At 35.2% G+C, this 13,533-nt stretch overlaps 1 protein-coding gene across 9 annotated transcripts in view; it reads right to left on the bottom strand.

Moving 5' to 3' along the window:
• Nucleotides 1-13,533, bottom strand: part of TOGARAM1 (TOG array regulator of axonemal microtubules 1) — a 71,913-nt gene that overhangs the window by 22,095 nt on the left and 36,285 nt on the right. For 5 of the 9 annotated variants that reach the window (XM_019809471.2, XM_019809472.2, XM_019809473.2 and 2 more), the window contains 6 exons: nt 10,632-10,781; nt 6,948-7,034; nt 5,142-5,317; nt 4,475-4,634; nt 4,138-4,272; nt 1,479-1,632 (listed from right to left, as the gene is read on the bottom strand). In XM_019809471.2, coding sequence (XP_019665030.2) covers nt 1,479-1,632; nt 4,138-4,272; nt 4,475-4,634; nt 5,142-5,317; nt 6,948-7,034; nt 10,632-10,781 — 862 coding nt within the window. The remainder of the gene's footprint in view (nt 1-1,478; nt 1,633-4,137; nt 4,273-4,474; nt 4,635-5,141; nt 5,318-6,947; nt 7,035-10,631; nt 10,782-13,533) is intronic. The other 4 variants (XM_011236694.3, XM_011236695.3, XM_019809474.2 and 1 more) reach the window with 3 other exon arrangements.

The following is a 13,533-nucleotide window of genomic DNA, read 5'->3' as shown; positions in this document are numbered from 1 at the left end:
AGTTAAGCCAGGGCAATTATAGAGTTCAACTTGTTCGTTTCCTGTCTCTCAAGGATCACTAATTTTCATTGCCTAGTGAGGAATATTTTGAAAACCACTGTTTCATATATTTTGTACGATTTCTTTAGTTCTGAAAGAACTAAAATCTGAAAGGCAAATCTTATGTCTGTTAACCCACCTTGGGAGGAAGTGGGAAATCAAGAGTTCTATTTTGGATATGTTACATTTAAAATGTCTGCAAGCATCAAAGTGAAAATGTCAAGGAGGCAGATGGATTGTAAGTTTAGAGCTCAAGAAGATACCTGGAATCCAGACATATATCTGACTGAATGTAATCATTTAGGAAAGGGGTTGGCAAACTATGACTCACAGACCAAATCTGGCCCCATCAGAATTTTTTATAAGTAATGTTTATTGGAACATATCTATAACCACTTGTTTTCATACTATCTAAGGCTGCTTTTACACTACAACAGTAAAGTTGAGGAGTTGTGATAAAGACATCTGGCCTGGAAAGCCTAAAATATTTACTACCTGGCTCTTTACAGAAAACAACTGCCATATTCAGGAATAAATGTAGACAGAGCATGCCTCAATTTTGAAGTCAAACAAAGAAAAGGAATAAGAACATACTAAAACAAGAAAAGAACCAAGAAACTCTGATTTTTCCAATGTGAAATCAGAAAAGAAGGGAGTGTCGATCGTGTCAAATGTTGCTAAAAGGCTTAGATGGCCACTAATAAATAACCAGTGTAAATTCAGTAAGATGATCACTTTCATAGTTTCAGTGATGTGGCTGTCATGGTGGGGAGGGCTGAGAGCCAATTAAAGGTTGAGAAGAGAATATGAGGTGAAAAAGTAGACAATGAGTCAGTCTTTTTGAAGAATTGGCTAAAAAAAAAAAGAATAAAAGAAATGTGAAGATGTGCAGTTTAGGGAGGTTTTTTTTTTTTTTTTTTAAATAGGGGCTATTATAGCACGTTTTAATGTTGGTGAATATGGTCTAGTAGAAGTAAAACTGAGGATATGGAGGAAGGGACGGAGAGTGATACTGAAGGAGTAGGGAAGGAAATGGGTCAAGTGCAGCCAGTAGATGTTCCAGCTGGGCTGGGCTGGGTGGCTGCTACAGCTACGCTAATAACAGATAAGTATTTCCAGGATTGTTACAGGATGTATTTCACAGAGAAACACTTGGAGAAATGTGAGATTTGCATTCTAGTATCAAAAGGTTTATGTAATCCATAATAAAGCTAAACTCTGTCCTTGCAGTATATAAGTTGTAAGTGATAGTAATTACAGTACTATTAGGATCAGAGTTCAGTTACATTAATAAGTTGAAAAAAAATCAGACTGTTTAAGAACTATGATAATCATTTCTATGACTATTTTAATGGGGAATGTTTCAAAGTTTTTAATAAAAAATTTTCAGAAAACTTGTGAAACTCAGCTTGGCTTTAAGTTAAGGATGGTGAACTTACCAATCCTCGTCAGCTAAAAGCCTAAGGGCTTCTGTCAGTGCTATTTCTGGTTTGGAAAACGGCCGTAGTTCTGATGCATCCAATATTTCAGGACTGTGAGTGACAGAAGACATCCTTTCTTTATATTGTGGAATGCCTCCAGGAGATGCTTCACCTAAAACAAAAAAAAACATATTAAATAAAGCGTCAGAGAACTCTGATACAAATGATATTCTGACTACAGATTTTATGAATATTTTTTATGGAAACTAGTATTATCAGTTTATCTTTAATAAAACTGTAATACCCAGACAACAAAGCTATTTAAAACTTGACTTTTTATATACAGAATTATTAAATTATATTAAACATAAATATATAAATGGTTTTTCAGTCATGAGTTATATAATAAAGTCTAGCTTTAAGAGCTAAAAATCAATAAGAAGTATTATGATCCCATTTTATAAGAACAGGGGATATATACCCGTTTTACTACACATATGGCAACTGAAAATGAAGCTTCATAGCATCTGTGTAAAGAATTCTTTTCTTTTTTTAAAATATTTTATTTCTTCTAGAGAGGGAGAGAGCGCGAGAGCACGTACAGGGGGAGGAGCAGAGGGAGAGAGACAAGCAAACTCTGCATTGAGTGTGGAGCCTGCTGGGGGCTGGATCTTAGGACCTGAGCTGAAACCAAGAGTCAGATGCTTAACCGACTGAGCCACCCAGGAGTCCCTGTGTAAAGAATTCTAGCTGAATTCCAAAAATACCAATTTTTTGCTACCTGCATAGAATTAATGGTCTATTACAAATCCTAAGACCATGTGTGGTAATAACAACATTTTTTTCTATAATCAAACATTTACCAACTGTTTTCCAGATGTAAGGCATTGCCCTGGATGTCAGGGAAACAAATCATTATCACTGAGTGCTCAACGTAATGCCCTGGGGGCACTGAACAATGCAAGATACCTGCACTGGAGGTATTAGAAAGCAAAAAAGATCAAATAAAATGTGTATTGGTATTTTTAAAAAGATTTTATTTATGTATGTTATTTGAGAGACAGAGAGTGTTCATGTGCGCGAGCAGGGGGCGCGGAGAAGGAGAAGGAAAGCATCTCAAGTTCAGCAGAGAGCCCGATGCAGAGCTCGATCCCATGACCCGGAGATCATCACCTGAGCCAAAATTAAGAGTAGGATACTTAAGTGACTAAGCCAACCAGGTGCCCCTGTATTGGCTTTTGTAAATGGGTAGAGATTTATTAGTTATTTTTTCATGTTAAGTGGTATTTTTTTAAAGATTATTTATTTGAGAGAGAGAGAGGGAGAGCACAAAGGGAGAGCAAGGGGATAAGCAGACTCCCCGCTGAGCAGCCTGACATGGGGCTCGATCACAGGACCCTGAGATCATGACCTGAGCCAAAGGCAGACACTTAACTGACTGAGCCACCCAGATGCCCCAAAGGGATAATTTTAAAAAAGTAATATTAAGCACTAGGAAGTGACTATCATAAACATATTTACCAATTTGTACTATTTGCTACTATCTGTACTCTTCCTGTTAACAGTAGCAGCCAGTATTCTTACACCTTAGGTAAGAACCAGCAATTTTACAGGTCAACATCTGTCATCAGTTATACTCAACAATTACTAGTTTTGAGGATACAGAATTTTAAAAAGCTTTCTAAACTTCTTGCCTTATAAAAGAAATACAAACTAGGAAGAATCAGATGGTCATCTAGTTCAAACCTCTTTTTTTTTTTTTTAAAGATTTTATTTATTTATTTGACAGAGATAGAGACAGCCAGCGAGAGAGGGAACACAAGCAAGGGGAGAGGGAGAGGAAGAAGCAGGCTCATAGCAGAGGAGCCTGACGTGGGGCTCGATCCCACAACGCCGGGATCACGCCCTGAGCCGAAGGCAAACGCTTAACCGCTGTGCCACCCAGGCGCCCCTCAAACCTCTTTTATATTTATTTTTGAGAGATGTTAAATATGTTGTCCAAGATCACATTTATATATTTATCTTTTCTGTACTTTTGGGTTTTTTATTGATACCCAGACTTCAGACCCAATGTAAATTTTAAAATGTTTGATAGTTCAGTTTATTCTTTAGTAACATTAAACAATAATAAACAAAAATAATAAGCAATAATTCTTAATGTTTATTATAGTTCATGAGATTTTTTTATTTCAATCTCTGATTTTTCAAATTGCTACTATACCTAAGACCTATTTAATATTTTTAAAAACAGCACAGGAAACATGGAAGCCACTCTTGGCCAGGTATAGGACCTAGTAAGTACTGAATGGCAGGCTGAATAAGTGATAAATACAATGATTTTTTAAAATCATGATCTAATATAAACCAACTTCATAATCTCATTTAACCCCAGCTATAAAATGGAATACCACCCTTTAGTGTAACAGGAATATTTGCAGGGAGCACAGAGGAGAACTCTGAGATAATGTGGACATTTAAAGGGGCAGAAAACAAAGGCCTATTTCCAGGTCACAAAGTTAATTAAAAGGCAGGCCTGATAATTATGAATCCAGGTCTGTCTATGGACTCCTAACTACCTTAGTGCTCTTTCCATCACAAATGCACTGAACCATGTTTGGTATCTTCAGCTTAACCAGCATTTGTGACATTATTCTTTACATTTAAACAAGTTACTTACCTGAATCTGAAAACACTAAAGACGGTGACCTTTTTAAACAGGTCCCTCCTTTCAATGGAGGGCTGAAGGCAATATTTTCTAAAGGGGAACTCTCATTTTTTGATATTCCCACCTCATCTCCAAAAATATTTAAGTCTAGAAGGGAGAAAAACAATCAATCAACTTCCTTTTTTATAAGAAATAATTAATATTTAATATACTAGAAGCTACTCGGTCTTGCAAATTTCAATGTTATGGTTCAACATATTGCATTATTAGCTCTCAGTTAAACCACAGGTACACTAGCTTTAGAATATTATCAGTTAAGAAAACACACCAAAAGTTAAATTCCACGTACTTTCAGATGTCATTTTCTCAGCTCCTGTTCCTGTATATTTCATTCGCTCCCAGGAATTCTGTTCCTTCTTTTCACAATCCTTAATGTCAAAAAGTTCTTTTTCCTCTTTTCTTTTTTGTCTCATCTTCTCATAAGTAGATTTTGAAATAGAAATTTTAATCTGAATGAAAAAGTTGAAATATCTGAAAGTATTCAGGGAGTTTGATATTTAAAATAACTATCTTCATCTCAGACAACTGTATATAGACACTGTCTACATATAAAAAAAATAAACTATACATTTTTTAGTCCTTTTTCCAGGAATTCTAAAATTGACTAGAATTACATGGTGCTAGTATCATAACTAAATTTGTGCCTGAGGATACCAGTCTGTCACTCCTTGAGTGTCCTAGAAAATTGTTGAATTTGTAAATACACATACATATATATATGTAAAGTACATGTATAGTATAAAGTACATTAGATACTTTATACCAGAATGAGAATATAATTGCTGGAAAGAAGAATAACCCATTATTTAAATGATTAGGATCAGAAATTCCAATTATCCTGAGATTTTAAAAATTTTAATCAAAACACTTTTATCACCCCAAATCTGATGAACCCAACACAATGATATTAATATAGGCTTGAGTTTATCCTAATAATTATCAGCAAATAACCTTACATCCTTTTCATTTTCAACATCAACATATGATGGAATATTTTGCTGGACTGCTCTTCCATAAATTCCTGATGGTGGTTCAGTGCTTTGTTTAATTGAAAATGTATCTCCATTTTCCACAGAAGATACCACTGATTGGCTGCTGGCTGCTGGTGCTGAATTTGGACTTCCAAATACACCTGAAATTAACCGACCAACAAACTGCCATTAAGTATTTATGTGATGTCACTCTGATAACAAAGTTAAAGACAAGGCTCTCGACTTTAAGAAATAAACAATATAGTCAGTAAGAAAGACATGTTAAATAATAATAAATATAAAAACAAATACCCTAACAGGACAATCATTTAGGAGGTATCACTAGACATTTCACAATATTTTTTTTTAAAGATTTTATTTATTTATTTGACAGAGAGAGACAGCCAGTGAGAGAGGGAACACAAGCAGGGGGAGTGGGAGAGGAAGAAGCAGGCTCCCAGCAGAGGAGCCTGATGTGGGACTTGATCCCAGAACGCCGGGATCACGCCCTGAGCCGAAGGCAGACGCTTAACGACTGCGCTACCCAGGCGCCCCTAGATATTTCACAATATTAAATGAGAACTGCATATTGTAATAATGAGTTCACATAAAGGAAAGGCTGGTATGAGCGGGGTGTTTAAGAAGATTTCAAGGAGCAAGGATTTCAGCTGGGATTGGAAGACACAATGAATTTGGACAGATAACTGAAGAAGGAGGGGAGGGCACCCTATAAGTTGGTAATGCTTAGAAGCAGAGCTGAACAAGTATAAAGCATGTATGTGAAGTGATTAACTCAGTTTGGTTGGACATAAGAGAAACAGAGGAATAAAAGAAACTAAGTTTGCAAGGTTAGGTTGGAGCCAATCTGAGAAGGGCCTCAAATTAACTTAATGAGACTCTACCAAGCAAACAGGAAAGCTTTCCAAGCATTTCATCCTACTTCACTGTATTTACCAGAAATAAGATGTGCACCTTCAGTGTCTATCATCACGTTCTAGTTTTTTTATTTGGGAAAAAAAAAAAAAAAGGGAACTAATTGGTACTCCTGGGTGGCTCAGTCAGTTAAGCATCTGCTTTCAGCTCAGGTCATGATGCCAGAGTACTGGGATCGACTCCCTCATTGGGCTCCTTGCTCAGCGGGGAGCCTGCTTCTCCCTCTGCCTGCCACTCCCCCTGCTTGTGGTCTCTCTTTCTCTCTCTGACAAATAAATAAAAACTTAAAAAAAAAAACTGAGATGTGTTAATTAACTTGATGAGGGAATCCTTTCACAATGCATATGGATATAAAATAATCACTTTAAATACCTTACAATTTTTTCAATTATACCCCAATAAAGTTTTAAAGAAAAAAAAAGAGTTTTAAAGAATATATTGTTCAAAGAACCCCTTGGCACCCAAAAATATATAACAGGTGTTAATTCTGATTTGTCTAGACTCTGTATGGAAAATAATGAAATTATATTAAATACTAAGCTGATAAATTATAAATAAGGACTATTATTTGAACTTAAACTATGATAAAACTGTCTTAGTTATCCTAAAAGTGTCTTAGAAGTACCTAAGCTGCAGCTTTACATAATTCATCTCTGAAAATTACTGACATGAATTTAGTTTCATTAGAAGACAAATGTAAAATTAAGTACTCACTTCTAATTCTTTCAATTTAATAATTTTTTAAAAAGAAAAGTTCTAAACAACACTCGAATCACACTCTTCTCTGTTCTTTAATGATATGCTTTGCTTATGTGTGGAGAACACATACAATCAACAAGCTAAATGACTTGGAAGTACCTTTTCCAACAACAACGACTGAGTCTTCTGGTAAGGTGTTTGTGGATGTGAACTCAAAACTGGGAATTTGCTGTAAATTTGATGATCCTGTAAATGTTAAAGAAACAAAAAAAAACCCCACATTTTAATATTGTTGTTATATAGTATTTTATGATATTGTAACATGGTCCTTTAAAACAAATTTTATTTCATATATGGATTTTATAATTTATTTATTCACATTTATTAATTCTATAAATATCTGAAATTAGAATACCTCATTTGAACTAGGCAGTAGAGAGAAAAGAAACCNAAAAATATTTTTAACATGGAATTTAATTTAAAAAAAAAATTTAAAAAAAAAAAAAAAAAAAAAAAGAAAGAAAACGCCAGAGTTAAGAATAGGAAAGATACACAAGAAAATAATCACAGCACGATAACTGAGTGACGAAAGGGTAACCATGAAAGAAAGCCTTTGACTCCTGAAAACAAACCAAGTCAATCTCACAGCAATCTGTAATTTTCTATGTTAACGTTCACCTCAGTTTGTGCTTATTTATTTAATTATTCTCCTATTAGACTGTAAGCTCTATGGAGACAGGACCCATGTCTGGTTTAGATTTTCATTCTTTTCCAGAGCCTTTTAGTAGGGCATATGCTAAGTATTCAATAAATCTATGTTAGATGAAAGTTACAAGGCAGAAAAAATGAAAAGCAAAATATAATTAACTTGGGGTCAAAGAACAGAAACCTCAGGTAGCCTCAAAAGGTATTAAGTGACAAAGGAAAGCAAATCTCAGTAAATGGAACAATTTGTTCAACATCCATCCATAAACATGAAGTGTATACATAGTCTATCAAGAGATGACTAAATAATTAGACAAATCTCATGAGGAAAATATATAAAGAACATGTTATCTTTATGTAGTTTAACTTCATTTATCAGAGAAGCTGATATAACTAGTCATTTTTAATGTTACTTTTACTTTTTACACTATATAGTCTTGTAAACAAAATACTAAAAGAAATGTTGCTCATTGAGCATCAATTACAAAATACAAAGAAAAAATAAGTTTAAAAGACTCTTGACTTAGAAACTACTCTTATACAACCTTTTTGTTACTTCTGTCTCATTCAACCGAACAGAGAAAGAGAGAATAGTAACTCATAAAAGCTAGTTTGCTAAAACTCTAAGCATCTATCACTAATCACTTTCTCAAATTATTACTTGGGGCTCTACATTAGCATGCCAGAAAATGGGCATGTTCAAAGGAACAACCAGCAGAGGAGTGGAATGGGAAGAAGTGGTTCTGAAAGCTAATCCTAAAACCGTCTCAGGTTTTTTGCAAAATGAAACCATCTACATATGCCACCCATTGCCAAAGTTTCTTTTGGAAGTTGTTTTATTCCCTTCAGCACTATACTCAAAATTCCCTTAATGTGATTATTTGAGGATGCTATGTTTGAGTGACTGTATCCAAGGCTACACTGTTAGTTTGGGTTGGCTCATCACTGCTCTACTCATTTAACACGTGGCATCGGACACTATTACATGCAAAGCCTAAGAGAAATATAAAGATAACAATATCTTTACTTTTAAATAACTTATACTACTCCAGGCCAGTTAAGTGGGGGAAAACTTTCTAAAGAAATGGATTTTAAGTCAGTATTCAAAAAGCAGACATGATGTGAACACATTAGGATCTGAAACAGACATCTAGGCCAACTGTACATACCAACCAAGAAAACTTCTAGTAATAAGAATGTCTGAGCATGGGGAATGAAAAGAGGAGTAAGAGATAACGCAGTAAGTTAAGCTGAGGCAAGATTATTAAGGGTCTTAAAAATTATGCTGCAGAGCACAAAATTTATTCTGTGGGAAACGGAATGACTCAAGATTTTGAGTATGGAAGAGATGGTAACTATACTTCAAAAAGATAATTTTTTTAAAGATTTTATTTATTTATTTGACAGAGAGAGACAGCCAGCGAGAGAGGGAACACAAGCAGGGGGACTGGGAGAGGAAGAAGCAGGCTCCCAGCGGAGGAGCCTGATATGGGGCTCGAATCCAGAATGCTGGGATCACACCCTGAGCTGAAGGCAGACGCTTACTGCGCTACCCAGGCGCCCCTCAAAAAGGTAATTCTAGAAGGGTATGCAGCCTGGAGTAAAAATGGATAAAATAAGAGGCAGGATATCTTATCCAGAAGGGTACTGCAATTATCCAGGGAAGAGGTAATGAAGGCCCAGATTAAACAGAATTGGTAGGATGGTCACTGCCTAAACTTGGAGGGTAAGGAGAAGTAGACAAAGATGACTCTAAAGTTACAAGTCCCCATAGTTGGGAAAATGGTAATGCTACTAACAAAAATGAGAACAAAGGAAGAAGAGCAGGTCTGGAAAGGAAGGTAAGTTTGGTTTTTCAACATGTTTATTCTTGTTGACCAGACAGATACAGTAGGTGTTTGGTTTAGAGTTGGACGTGCGTGTGAAGTAATTTTCTGGAGTAGAGATAACTGCTGGTCAGAAGATATAAATATTTCTATGATTCTGCTGTCCAAAAAAGGGTGCCACTAGTAGTGAGCGAACATATTCAGCAAATATTTCAAAGCAATTTTTAAAAAAAGAAAATTAAAAAAAATTATGTTAGGGTATGAGCTACTTTTAGGAAGAAAAGTATTTGTATTGATTATCTTTACATGAGAAATAAAATATGTAAGTAAACAGGAAAAAAACCTGTCATTCTCTTTTGTAAAACCAATGAGAGAGAAGAAACCTTCCACAAAGAATAGATATTGAATTACATCATGGATGAAATGTTTTAAAAATTTACCAAAAAAATATATAAGAAAAAACATTCCAAGCAACTTTCCTTTACTCAATTTATTTCCACAAAAAAAAATACACATGATCTAAAATGCTGGACTGCCCACACACACACACACACACACGACTTCAGACGACCAGAAATAACAAAAGTTGACCTATTACAATCATGGCCACTACAAATAAAAAATGACAGCTCCTTACAGTTACTAGTAGATTAAATATTGAAATACAGTGACTTCTAGTTATTCTACTTAAATATTTATACCTTTTAAAATAACTTCCTCTTTACCATAAGGGAATTTTTAAAAAATGTAGCTATAATAGGTTCTCTGAAAAAACGAACAGAGCAGTCACAGAGGAGCTACTTGCTACACTAAATTTAAAGAAAAAAAAAGAATGTAAATTATTAATAATGGTTAGTGATAACAAAGAAGCCTTCCCAGGTTCTACCACAGGAAAACTATATTCCTGTTTCCACAGTTTTATTCCATGGTTACAACCTAAGTAAGCATCTGGGATTTATTTATTCACATGATTTCTCTACCCCATTTTAGTGGTAAAATCTCTTGTAAAATGTGTGTATGTGTGTATAATCTTGGAGGGGAGAGAAATCACCAGAGATTCCCTATTTTAACCTCTTGGGTAGTCACTTTCCTGCTTTGGCTTCTCAGGCAAGTCCATTAACCAATATATGAACCTGAATGTTCTATCTGGCAAAATTACTGAAGTAATGACATATCAGTAGAGGGGTGAGAAAAATCTCAAAACTGAGAAATCCCAGTTTATTGATTGGTATGCTTAGGGAGAATTCTGAGACACTTAATTTAGGATTTACAGACATTCAATCTTAAAAATTAACTTGTGAAATTTACTAACCTTTTGTATGTTTATGTCTTGGGTGTTCCTTATTTTGTATTTTGAAAACACTAGGTGAAATGTCATGGGACCTATCATCTTCAAAATCACCACATCCAAACCCATAGTTCATACGTTGACCAATTATGCTTACATTGGATGCTGTAATCCCTATAAAATAAAATACATAAAAATATTTATTTGAATGACTCAGGTAATACTATAGATAGGTACATATCTCCCCTCTAAATCTATCTTGCCTTCTAGACTTTTAAAAAGGTCAGTGACATAATATTAGAAACTGTAACATTATAGTAATTCAAAGAGTTTTATCGTATTTTAAATTTTGTTATACTTTTTACTAGCAGTTAAGAACATTTATTATAGGGGCGCCTGGGTGGCTCAGTCGTTAAGCATCTGCCTTTGGCTCAGGGTGTAATCCTGGCGTTCTGGGATTGAGCCCCACATCAGGCTCCTCCGCTGGAAGCCTGCTTCTTCCTCTCCCACTCCCCTTGCTTGTGTTCCCTCTCTCGCTGCTGCCTCTATCTCTGTCAAATAAATAAATAAATCCTTTTAAAAAATAAAAGAACATTTATTATAAACTACATCTAAAACATTTTATAAAACAGGCTTTAAAATTACAATGAAATACAAAACTCAATGTTTGGAAGAAATAAGCATGTGTGTGTGTATATTTATTTAAGTATGACAGGCAGTTAATGTTTAAATGACATATAAACATTTATAACAGAAAGAAAAATTTTTAAATATAGATTTTTAAAAAAGATTTTATTTATTTATTTGTCAGAGACAGAGAGAGAGAGCACAAGTGGGGAGGAGAGGGAGAAGCAGGCTCCCCACTGAGCAGGAAGCCTAATGTGGGGCTCGATCCCAGGACCCTGGGATCATGACCTGAGAGAAAGGCAGACGCTTAACCAACTGAGCCACCCAGGCGCCTCTAAATCTAGAATTTTTAAACTGTATCCTGAGAGATATTTTCCATTTCTCTCTTCTCTCCCACTCTTGTGTAATGGGTCTATACTGGTCTGGCTATGAAGCAGTACACGCCAGAGTGACTAAGCTCAGAATCTGGAGTCATACTTCCTGGCTTTAAATTGTACTATTGCCACTTAAACCGACAGAACCTGGGCAAGACACTTAATCTTATTTGTAAAATGAGGGTAATATTATTACCCCTTCCAGAATGGTTGTGAGGATTAAGTGAAAAAAATACATGTAAAGGGCTTAGCATAGTGCCTAGCATACTGTAAATACCCAAATGTTATATTCCTAACTAAAAATAAAAGAAATTAGGGTGCCTGGGTGGCTTAGCCAGTTAAACATCCAACTCTTGATTTTGGCTCAGGTCATGATCTCAGGGTCGTGAGATCGAGCCCTGGGTTGGGCTATGCGTTCAGTGGGGAGTGTGCCTGAGATTCTTTCTTTCCCTCCCCCCATCCCCCCAATCAATCAATAAATAAATCTTTAAAAAAAAATCAAAACCCTAATGTGGGCCTCCTTTTAACAAATATCAAAAATTTTAATCTACATTTGAATGTTTCAACTGACCACCCTATACCAATACTTTGAAGCTATTAAAACCACAAAATATCTACTAAATGGAAAATCCTACACAATATATGTTTAAGTCACCATCCATTTTCATATATATAGCTCCCTACAAATACCATTAGGTAGTAATAATAAAATACAATTTGTTCTTAATATTATTGTGGGTTTTTTTAAATAAAAACAGGATCATGGGGAGAAGGGGGTGCTGGTGGCAACTGGACAACAGAGGACTGTAGAGTAAAAGACACTAAGTTCACAGAGTCAAAAAATATCTGTTGTTAAATTATAGAGAACTTCTGGGAGTAACATGGATATCTGTCTACACTCATCTTAGTTTTGATAGTTAATTCATAAAGATAGCCTCATAAAGATACTGGCTTTGGGTGCAAATGCTTTCTGTTGTTAATAATAGGTATTACTTAGGGCTCCCTGCTCCACTGGGAGCCTGCTTCTTCCTCTCCCACTCCCCCTGCATGTGTTCCCTCTCTCGCTGGCTGTCTTTCTCTCTGTCAAATAAATAAATAAAATCTTTATAAAAAAATAAAATAATAGGTATTACTAATCTGATGCTACAGGGAAAAAGTTTACTATAACATAATTCAGGAATTTTACCTATTAAATTACCTATAGCACATTTACCTATGTGCTATAATAGGTAGTGGCAGATTACATGTGGAAATATTTATTGAGAAGGAGGACATAAAGACAAGTTGGATAATTATTTTTGGTTTTGTTTTCAGATAGTCTTTACTCTGAGCATTATCATTTTCACGCTTTATCAATTAAATGATAAACTTGCAGGAATCATTTGTTTACTAAAAACAAAACCCTATCCCACAAAAACAAAAACCGCAAACCCAAGTTTGTAAAATCCTAAGCCATTAGCAACTTTACATTTTTGAGGGCATATTAAATTTAACCAAGAATATCTCACAGTGAATTCAAAAGTAGAGTCTCCAAAACCTGATCTTAGAAATACTTATTTGTTAAAAAGATAGCTTTTTAACTGTGAAGATCAATTCATTAGTTGTGAGGTGAGGTCCCAGAATCTGTATTACAAGCATACCCCTGGTGATCCCTAGGACTAGGCAAGTTTGAGAAATACTAAATATTAGACAAGTTTGGCAAACACTGAATATTGTATATAGAAGTATGTACTGTTTATTTATTTTTTTATTTTTAAATATTTTATTTTTTTATTTATTTGACAGAGATAGAGACAGCCAGCGAGAGAGGGAACACAAGCAGGGGGAGTGGGAGAGGAAGAAGCAGGCTCCCAGCGGAGGAGCCTGACATGAGGCTGGATCCCACAATGCTGGGATCACGCCCTGAGCCGAAGGCAGACGCTTAA

The sequence above is a fragment of the Ailuropoda melanoleuca genome, chromosome 20 (genome assembly GCF_002007445.2).
Source record: "Ailuropoda melanoleuca isolate Jingjing chromosome 20, ASM200744v2, whole genome shotgun sequence".
Taxonomy (NCBI): domain Eukaryota; kingdom Metazoa; phylum Chordata; class Mammalia; order Carnivora; family Ursidae; genus Ailuropoda; species Ailuropoda melanoleuca.
The sequence above is the reverse complement of the archived record's forward strand: the minus strand, read 5'-3'. Positions and strand labels throughout refer to the sequence as shown.